Raw genomic sequence first — 10,336 nt, 5'->3', positions numbered from 1 at the left:
CCACCACCCGCGTCGCACCACCAACCCCAACCCACCTGAACCCCCCTCCCTTTCCCGCAACCGTATCGCCCCCAAAACCACAAAACCCTCATCCCCCCTAAACAGCCACGAATCCGGCCTTTTTAGGCCGAAATCGGCTGGTTAAGGCCACTAAGCCCTAAAACTGGCCGATTTCGGCCATTTGTGGCCAGATCCGTGGCCGTTTTGGGGAACGAGGGTTTTGGGTTTCGTTGTTTTCGGGGGCGACAGGGTTACGAGAAAGGGAGGGTTCAGGTGGGTTGGGGCTGGTGGTGCGACGCCGGTGGTGGGTTCGGGGAGGGCATTGTTGGGTTGGAGAGAGGGCGGTGGTGGCACTGTGGTGGTGGCTGGGTAGTTTTAGGTTTTTCTTTATTTTTTAAATTTTTTCTTTTTTTTATTTTTTTGGCCAATAATAACACGACACGTGGCTTTATGGGCCCACTTAACGGATTCCTAAACGGAATCATTTAAGTGGTGGTTGTACCAAATTTTTGGAAATTTATCTGGTGGTAATGTAAAACTTTTTTTTTTTTTTTTGGAGGTGAAAAAAGCAATTTTTGTGTTTTTGTGATGTGGTAAAAGACAAAATTTCCAAAAAAAAAAATGTATCAAGTATTTAAAAACGGAAGGAATGCATTTTATGAGTAGTTGTTTACAAATAAAAAAAATTTTAAAACAGATCATTTGGCATCGTTTTCAGATTTCATTTTTTTTGTTTTTTCAAATCAAATTGATTCCAGTTTTTGATTCTTTATTTTAAATACTGTTTTCTAGTTTTGAATTTACAATCAACTCTCATACTACCAAATCGCTTATAGATTCCAGCTTTTATCAACTCTTATACTGCCTATAATTATAAAGTTGTTTTCTAGTTTTGTAAAGTTGTTTTTTAAAGCTATTTTATCAAATACATTTATTTTATTTTGGAGGTAAAAAACTAAAATCAGCAATGATGCCAACGACACAAAATCTGCATTAACAAACGTGAAATCATAACATTACGATTTATAAAGAAAGGAGAGCAAAGAAAAGAGGTTCAGTTTGAAAAATTTTCTCACGCAAAAGAAACATCCAAAAAAAAAAAAAAAAAAAAAAAAAATTCATTTCCTGGGTTTATCTGGGTTTTTCCATTGAAGTTCTCAGAAACCTAACAATGGCGGCGACAGTAACAGCAGCGCCCAACAACAACGCCGCAGCTACAGTGGTGGAATGGCACCAACGACCTCCCAACCCCAAAAATCCCATCGTCTTCTTCGACATCACCATTGGTTCTATTCCTGCTGGTCGCATCAAAATGGAGCTTTTCGCTGATATTTGCCCTAAAACTGCTGAGAATTTTAGGTTACTCATCTTTTGCAGTTTTATGATTTTAGCTCTAATCATCTTCTTTTTTTTGCTGTTTTTGTAATTTTTGAATTTATTGATTGTGGTATTTTGTGCTTTTCAATTGCTATTATTTATCAATTTGTGAAGATTTCGTTGCAAAGACTAGATAAGCAAGCTTGAAAACCTAGGATAAACTCTTTCTTTTGAAGTTCTTAGTAAAGTTGAACTACTTGGCTATGAACAAAGACCTAACAGTTCAATTATTAAACATTTAATATCATTGTTTACGTATTGTACTGCATAAGATCATAATTTTGTTGATAATTATTTAGTTATTTTGGTGTGACTTCTCTGATCATTGTTCATTCCTTGATTTACAGGCAGTTTTGTACCGGCGAATACAGGTATGTTCTTGTGGATTAAATCAATGCTTGTTAATTTTGGGCCTGTTTTAAGGGATGCAGCCTTTAAAAATTACATTTAATTGCTCCATTTCGTACGCTTTCTGCTTTGATTAAATCTGCTTGCATTGTCTGTTTGAGTTGGCAGGAAAAATGGATTGCCTGTTGGTTATAAGGGATGTCAGTTCCACAGAGTGATTAAGGATTTTATGATTCAAGCTGGTGATTTTCTTAAGGTAGGTCAGCTTCTTGGTTCATTAAAGCATGGTTTTCGATGTGGTATCCTACCATCTCCCCTCTTCCAAAAGGCACACACACACACAAACACACAAAGATGAGTGGGAGAATTTAAGAAATTAGAAATGTGGCTAATGACTTCTATCGTTTGTAAATTAAAAGGATAATAACCCCGTGATAGTGTGTAATCTGAGTATGAAGGAACATTAATGTAGATGCTAGATTATTGAATGTGTGATACTGGAAAACAAATATCTTAAGAGATCAAGTGTTTTTACCCAAGAAAATGTTGCTTTCTACCAAGAACTGTTATTTCTTATATTTGGTCTTCTTAAGTTCTTATTACTTTCATATGCTGAAAAGAAAATTTTCTATTCAAGAACTAAGTTAATTTAAGAAGTAAGAAAATTTTCTCCTCCATTGAATACCTAACATCCTCCATTGAATACCTAACCCGCAGCTGCACAAACCAAAATATTGGCCCTTCTGATTATGCCTTATCATACGTGGAGATAACTAATGAATATTGTTTGTTCTTTATGCTATGCATTCACATGAAACCAGAATGATCTGCTGTCATTTTCTATTGTAATGAACTGGCATACCGGGTCAGGAAGAGGTCTTGTTCCTATAATAGACAAAATTTGTTTTTTTCTACAATGTAAGACAAAATGGTTTACACTGCATTTGTGTAGTTTATTGTGCTTTAAACTTCCTATGTGAGGAATAATTAGGCTTGCAAGTCGCATTTGTTTTTTAAGCCCATTTACAGTCCTCTACATTTAGCATATATTTTAATATGATGTTTTTGGCTGCTAGATTCAAATTATTAGATACCAGTTATTGGAAAACTTTGACTTGCATATCATCTCTGTGTAATGATATTGCAACTAGCATGGCATATTTCTGTTATTTGCTAAAGTTTTCTTTTAAATGAGAGACCATATCTATTGCAGAATGGTGTGCTTTCTTTGACTACATTTCTCCTTTAAATCTTGTGAAGTTTCTTTGTTATATTGTAGTGTATAGCTTCTTGTTTTTTTTTTCCTCTTCCGGTAAGGTTTTGACATTACTGATTCCTCCTAGGGCGATGGTAGTGGATGTGTTTCCATCTATGGGACCAAGTTTGAGGATGAAAATTTCATTGCAAAACACACTGGCCCTGGTTTGTTGTCAATGGTATTATTCTTCTTCACTACTTTTAAGCTTTTGAATTCTTTTCTTTCTCAATTACAATCGTTAAAAGAATGTCAAATGTATTTTTAGATGGGCTTTAATTCTCTGTCATACAATGATATGCATTTGATTATGGATTTCTTCTAGCTCCTTGCTAGTCAAGCCTATCTTTCATGTATATTAGTAATTTTCCTTAGGTTAACTTGGTTATCTACATGAAATTATTATTTTTTGTTGGTAAGCTCATGGTGTGTTTCAATTCATATTTTTTTTATTTCAAATTATGGTTCTCCACAACTCCACTTCACATGGGTTATGTTACTTAATACTATTACTTTAGAAAGCTATAACTGGGAATGAATGGATGATGTGGCTAAATTAAACCATTTCAAATTCATTGCAAGTCACTACATACAGAAATTAGTAGGAGATGTTTTGAGACTTGTAACAGTGATTAGTTTGACTTCTTGCTGATCTTTGAGTTTTGGAATCAGGGGAGGGGAGGCGGGAGACAAACTGATTATAATTCTTTTTTGGAGTCGAAGGAGGTGGGGAGTGTGTTGTTGTCTTGGTGTGAATTGGTTATGGTGCTATCTAGGGATTTAAACATCCTGGTCTTATACTCTAGTGTTGACCTCTTTATGTAGATTGAACCTCCTCTTTTGTATGTTTTATGGAATGGCCCTAAATGAATAGTGAGCCTTTTCAATTGGATATGCAATAATATGAGGCGAGGCTTTTCACTTTCTTCTTGTGACGACAAGTTTAGATTAGGAAGAATATGGTCTTCTTAAGTGCGCCTCATCTGTATATAACTCCATAGTCATGTTGCTGAATGTGGTTTTTTTTTTTTTTTTGGATTTGTCAAGAATCACATCCTTTATCATTGATTCTAAGGCAGATAACATCCTCGATTTCTTGTTGACAATCTGGCTCTTACCTGTTTAGTGTTTGGTCTGTTTACTACATTCTATATCACTGATATACTCAAATTTTTATTTCAATTGATTGTTTATTTTACCTTGGCTACAGGCTAATAGTGGACCGAATACTAATGGATGCCAGGTAATATTTCTGTACCCTTTCTTTCTGCTGTACTCTTTGTTATATATGTACTAAATGCCTCTCATGGAGGTGTATACTTGTATGCGAATATGAGCGAGGAATATAAAGGTTCCTTTATTTTTAAAATTATTCTGTCCATGGGCCATAGCTATCTTTGATGAGTCATTTCTATGTTTTTCTTAATAATGGACAACTTTTGCCAGCGATCACTAGATATTGGCTACTGTAATTATGTTGTTGGATAAACTGAAAGATGGCCTGGTTCTTGTAACTGTATTCCACATTAGATTACTTCTATAAACCCTTGAATTCCCAGTCATTTACAGGACATAAGATAAAGATTTTAGATACATTGCATCATCCAAATGTTAGATAAAAGGGTAAGGGATAACTAGGATCAGTTGGATTTGACTTTTAGGTAAGCTGATCTATGATTGACAATGACAGTTGTTTTCATTACCCAGTAGCACTACTGGAGTATCTTGATTTTGACCATATTTTCCCCTCTCTGCGGTGAGCCATGGAGGATTTCTATTAGACACCTTGCTCTATGTCTCATTGATCTGGTTAATTATTTCTAGTCAAGATCCTGTAATAGTAATGAGCATATTTTTCTTGAAGGCTCACATTCATATCCTGACATCCTTGAATAATCCTCCCCCCCTCTCTCTCTCTCAGCAGCTGAACTGATATGATTTTTTTTTTGTGTGTTGTTGCAGTTCTTCGTGACCTGCGCAAAATGTGATTGGCTTGACAATAAGCATGTGGTTTTTGGGGTAAGCTTCCTGCTCTCCTTAAAAGCTTAAGCCCTCAACCTTTCTTTGTATGTGTGTAAATCAGTGTTCATGGCAGTATGGTACATTGGTGTTTCAGTCAACAAATTTAACGGTGTGTTTGGATAGAAAGGAAATGGAAGGAAAAGAAGGAGAGTGAAATGGAGAGATGTGATATCTTTCATTTGGAAAACAAAAGAGGAAGGAAGGGAATTGGAGGGGAGAGAAATGGAGGGATTAAATTGTAGGAAAGTGATCCCTCCAACAATGGAGAGATTTGGAAGGAAAACTCACCATTCTTCTCTCCCTACTGTTTCCCTCCCCTCCTCTTCTCCTCCCTCCCCTTCTTTTCCTTCCTCTAATGTTATCCAAACACAATGTAAAAGTTATAACTGATATCTCAAATTTGAATTATCGAGTTTTCCAGTCAGGCTGCATGCTGCTTTAAGCTGAATTAAGTTTTCCAGAAGCAAGAGATGATGAAACCTTTTGTGTTCTTACATGTTTGTTAAACTTTTTTTTAACTTAATTGAACTTCAGGTGTCATCTGTGGGCTTAATTCAATCGGTGACCATTAAATTGTGTCCGTCGGTATGATAGTTTTTCATGGTGATGCTTTTAAAGCTTAGAGCTCAAGTAGCGGTTTTCACATGTTCTCTTGTGGAATTTCAAGTGATTTTAGAAACATACTGCTTTGTACTGTATGTTTTCTTTTATGAGTCTGTCCAACAGCTTGGCCTCCTAGTTTTTAAAGTGTTGATCTCTCTAAGTAGTGTCCCTTTACCCTTCATCCCTTCCCCTTCTTTTTTTCTTATTCGCCAAACGCAAGGGAACAAGCAGTGATTTATGTTTTTAAAATAACTTCTGACTAGAATGTTTTGAAATTTCAACTCTATTGTTTCCTTTAGATCCTTTTCTGAATTGTTTTGTTGACTTACTGTATGACTCCCTTGCAGAGAGTGCTAGGAGATGGCCTTTTGGTTGTCAGGAAAATTGAGAATGTTGCCACTGGACCAAACAACCGTCCTAAACTTCCATGTGCTATCGCTGAATGTGGAGAAATGTAGAGCATTGGAGTTATATGCTGGGTATTGTAATCTGCTAACCTGGATACTTATGTTCATATAAGAATTGAAAACTACCCAAGTTGACGATGTTTAGGATCAATCAACATGGGACTATGGGAGTATCAATATTACCCCTGCAAGCTTCGATTTTCTGTCAGGATTAGGGTCACTCTTTGCTAATCTTTGATGTAAAACATTAAACACTTCCCAGGAAGGACATTGAATATACTTGCTGAGCTGCATAAGAAATAATGCTAAAAATTATGTTTTGTAGTTCTTGCGATCTTGCAGAAAAAGAAAAAAAAAAAACAATATTATAGAGTTTTTATTTCTTCCAAAAGAAGCAAGCATAGAATGATAGAAGCTTCATAATGCTATGTCTCATATTGTGCTTGTTTCAGCCATGGCCTCCTGTTTTCACCTGTGTCAATATTACAGAATTGTTGTACCGGGAACTGTAACTGTGAAGTGTGAACCAAAGACCTGCTGGGGTCTTGGAAAATTTTGGAAGGGACATTTATATTGACATGAGTGACCCCAACATTCTATAATATGGTAATTGCAATAATAGAAAATTAATATGGTAATACTTTAGAAAACTATCATCCAATAATATACATTAAGATAAATCTAACAACTTACATACTCCATATGAACATTTTGTTTTATAAAATATAATAATAAAAGATGGTTAAGGTTCAAAACTTCAAATGTGTCAATTATTTTGCGACGGAATCAAGCATAAGGTATTGAACGACGAAGGTTAGAGTGTTAGACAACAAACGTATTATTTCCATTTTATGCATTTCAATTTACAACAAATTTCATTTTAATTGAATTATTCTTGGAAGATGAAAAATGTGATTAATCTAAATTCATAGACAAATTTAGAAATTCTCCCAAAAAAAAAATCCATTCTGAATAAAACAGTGTCGTACCCAAGAAATTAATAACCAAACGACGTCGTATACTTCTGAATAGAAGACTATAGGAAATAGGAAGAGAGAGACCCAGAATCTGAAACTCTCAGTCAATCTTACCCCTCCCACCATTCTCCTTCTTCTCTCTCATTCTCTCTCCTCCGACATTGTTGTTTTCGAGCTCCAAAAATGGCGGCGATTTGGCGAGCAAAGGTACCCCCAAACTCAGCCAATCTCGAAGAAGCTCGTAAAAGAGTGTTCGACTTCTTCAAATTAGCCTGCCGAGCACTTCCTACTGTCATGGATATCTACAATCTCGACGATGTCGCCACCATCTCTCAGCTTCGCTCCACCATTGCTTCTCAGATCCGAAAGAATTCTCATGTCAAAGATCCTAAGGTTATTTTTCAATTTTTTGATTTTTAATTTCGTTTTTGTGTAATTAGGGTTTAATTTGTTGTTATTGTATTGTTTTGTTACATTGATTGTGTTGTTGAGTTTGATTGTTTGAAGATTCTCGTGTTTTTAGGGCTTTAGGGTTAGTAAAAGAATTGACATTGGTTGATAACAAATGATTTCAATTTTAGAGATTGAGTATAATCAAATGTGATTAGTTTATGGGATTGGAACACTCTTAAGATGGTGGCGGATTGAATTATTGCCTGAAGTATACGTCTTTTTAAATACTCGTATGTATTGAGTATGAAAGTGTTATGCTACAAAATGTTGGCAGTCTCATCTTTTTGGAAATGCTTGTAAGTTATGATTTCTAGTGTTGAAGATTGTTAGCTATTAGGGATGATTGTATCACCAAGTAGCTTTTGGAAATGGAAAACGTCGAAGTTAGTTGTGGCTTGTTAGGCTTTAATGAAAATTTAAAAAATTTCTTCCATTCAAACACTATAAGGCAATGAGAATTGAGGTCACTTTAAGCTTTTTCCGGGTTTTCAACAGTGCGATTCTGAAAAACTTTATTTAGAGAGCTACATCAATGTATCAAAGTTAGTGTTTAGAGGTGCATATAGTGTTTCTAGTTTCCACCTTAATGATTAGAATTTAGAATTTCCTTTTCTTTTGCTTTTCGCCTTTTGAAATAGCAATTTCTTAGGTGATTTAGGCCTAAGCAAAACTTTCAAGAACTAAATTCCTACAATGGACCAATGCCCTCATCTCGTGGTTAGATGCTTGGTTTCTTCATGGCCAACTTTGTTACTAATTGAAGAGGAATTTTAATACCTGGGGGGTGTTATCCTTGGAAGCGTCACAACTTGATGGTTGTGTGATTTGAGTGACTCTGGCACTACTTGAGTGGAACAATCCCAATTGTCAATAGGTATTTTTAAGGACTTTGAGATAGCTAGGTTGATGTATAATTTAAGGGTCGTTTCCTGGACTTTGAGGTGGTACACAATGTAAGTGGGAGCCCAAACACATTGGCTTGTATGGCAAGATTTGCATAGTTAAAGGATAGTAAGGTGAAGTTGCTTTCTCTGAGGCTGGAGGATGGATTTTGAACCTTTGCTATGATGCAGTAATATATCTGGTAATATCTAAGGAGCTGAGGGTCTGTGGCTGTTCTTGGGTCACTTATGGTTAGCACAATTGGATGACTGCAATATGGGTTTCCTGAGGAAGTAGGAGGAAGGTGTATGTGTTATATCTGAGTTGGGACAAGGTGTTTGAAAACACGTGCATTAGCCATTAGGAATTTAAAGTGCATGAAGATTTGTGTTAAAGCAAATGACAGCGTTTTCTCTCCATTTGGTAAGCAAATTGGCAAATCTATTGTTTAAGTGAATTGGGGCTTTGAAAGGGGGTTACATCATAAAGAGTTTTTTATTGATGGTGATTGCTTTGATTTGAGTTCAGTGGAAAGATTGGCAACCTTGTTATAAGTTCCGTCACATTGCAGAAAATCTGGCAGCTTTGGTATTTTAGGCCAAAACAGATAAAGGGGCCTTTCCTCTGTATCATCCATAGTCAGTTTATTTTAATATGCAATCGATACCTGGAGTTAGTCATCCTCAAATTAATTTTTTTCTTGAGTTAGGAAGTTTGCATAGCCGGGTTTTTGTAGTCTTGGATACTTAGCTCCATGTCGTTATCATATTTGACCTGATATTAGTATTTATATCTATTAGACTGTTACTGGAAGGAGTTAGAAGGCATTGGATTGTAAGGGAGGGAGGAGGAGGATATTTGTCGATGATTACACGGAATAATCATATTTGGTTCTTGTAGCCGACCCCTTCATGGGATTAAGGCTTTGATTGATTGATTGATTTTCTTTAAACTGAAAGCCATGCATGATTGCAACAATGACAAAAAATTTCCTAAAAGAAATACCATTTTGTGCTTGTTCAGGATGGAAGCCTCTTGAACCTGTCTACAGTAACTTCCCCCGACAGGCTTCCACCTAGTGTCCTAGACCTTGAAGCTTTTGTCAGCATAATATAGTAAGCATAATATATTTCGTGTGAAATAGGTCTAGCAACATGAATCAAAGAATAAGTTGTTCCAATATACTTTGTATGAAAACTGTCAAACCAAAATCCAAAATCCAATAAGTTGCTCCAGTCAGAGTTTTCATTGTAGCTGATTGAGACCCATTGAAAAAACCACTTTACTAAGTTTTTTATTTTTCTTATTTGACCAAATTAACAAGTTAAAAGCCAAAGACCAACCAAAAAGCTGGCTAGAAGTCTTACAGTTACAGGTATTTCAAATAAACCCCAAGGCACCCAAGCTGTATTATATGGAAAGAGACTGATATTATCTTTCATGTTGTAAACCTGCTTTGTCTCCCTTACAAGTTTCATATATCTGCAGGTGATCGACATGTTAATCTTTAAAGGGATGGAGGAACTGGAAAACATTGTTGAACATTCAAAGCAGCGTCATCACATGATTGGCCAATATGTCGTGGGACACCATGGACTTGTTCAGGAATTGGGTACCAAAGAGCAAGGTTTCTCCCCATTCCTTAAGAACTTCTACAAAAGTAACTACTTCTGAACCATTTCCGTCGTTGCTCATTGAAAAATGTATCCAGTTATGGATATTCCAAATAAGAACAATGTTGTAGTAAAATTTGTTACTGCTGGAATATAAATTCTGTTTTTGGCTCTCCTTGTATTATGCATTAGATGCCTGATCTGAGTTGCTTTTCTTCAAATGATCATGGCATCAATATTACCAGAAAGAAAATGTATTTTTTGCTAGTATTTTTTTTACCCCTTGTTCTTTGAAACCTTGGATTCTGGATAAAACTCAAGCACCTACCAAATATCACAGATTCACAGTAGTGTAAGACAAAAGTTAGTGCGTGGTGGAAATAATTATACCTCATGATT

General features: G+C 35.9%; 2 protein-coding genes across 2 annotated transcripts; both read left to right on the top strand.

Moving 5' to 3' along the window:
- The first annotated feature begins 1,056 nt into the window (after positions 1-1,056).
- On the top strand, positions 1,057-6,353 carry LOC145595569 (peptidyl-prolyl cis-trans isomerase CYP22-like). Its single transcript, XM_081651982.1, has 7 exons — positions 1,057-1,359; positions 1,725-1,748; positions 1,894-1,981; positions 3,069-3,161; positions 4,191-4,223; positions 4,943-4,999; positions 5,953-6,353. Exons 1-7 carry the CDS (start codon positions 1,172-1,174, stop codon positions 6,061-6,063), a joined length of 594 nt encoding a protein of 197 aa, XP_081508108.1. The 5' UTR covers positions 1,057-1,171; the 3' UTR covers positions 6,064-6,353.
- Positions 6,354-7,065: 712 nt separating this feature from the next.
- LOC145595568 (NADH dehydrogenase [ubiquinone] 1 alpha subcomplex subunit 6-like) lies at positions 7,066-10,215 on the top strand. The gene is made up of 2 exons (XM_081651981.1): positions 7,066-7,382; positions 9,813-10,215. Exons 1-2 carry the CDS (start codon positions 7,173-7,175, stop codon positions 9,996-9,998), a joined length of 396 nt encoding a protein of 131 aa, XP_081508107.1. The 5' UTR covers positions 7,066-7,172; the 3' UTR covers positions 9,999-10,215.
- Positions 10,216-10,336: the final 121 nt, after the last annotated feature.

The sequence above is a fragment of the Chenopodium album genome, chromosome 19, assembly GCF_948465745.1.
Source record: "Chenopodium album chromosome 19, dcCheAlbu1.1, whole genome shotgun sequence".
In the NCBI taxonomy this organism is placed as follows: domain Eukaryota; kingdom Viridiplantae; phylum Streptophyta; class Magnoliopsida; order Caryophyllales; family Amaranthaceae; genus Chenopodium; species Chenopodium album.
This window is presented reverse-complemented; position numbering and strand designations above follow the sequence as displayed.

Coding starts and splice junctions, on each gene's coding strand:
- LOC145595569 (XM_081651982.1), top strand. CDS start 1,172: ATGGCGGCGACAGTAACAGCAGCGCCCAACAACAACGCCGCAGCTACA. Junction 1,982..3,068: donor AAGCTGGTGATTTTCTTAAG/GTAGGTCAGCTT, acceptor GATTCCTCCTAG/GGCGATGGTAGTGGATGTGT. Junction 5,000..5,952: donor ATAAGCATGTGGTTTTTGGG/GTAAGCTTCCTG, acceptor ACTCCCTTGCAG/AGAGTGCTAGGAGATGGCCT.
- LOC145595568 (XM_081651981.1), top strand. CDS start 7,173: ATGGCGGCGATTTGGCGAGCAAAGGTACCCCCAAACTCAGCCAATCTC. Junction 7,383..9,812: donor CTCATGTCAAAGATCCTAAG/GTTATTTTTCAA, acceptor ATATATCTGCAG/GTGATCGACATGTTAATCTT.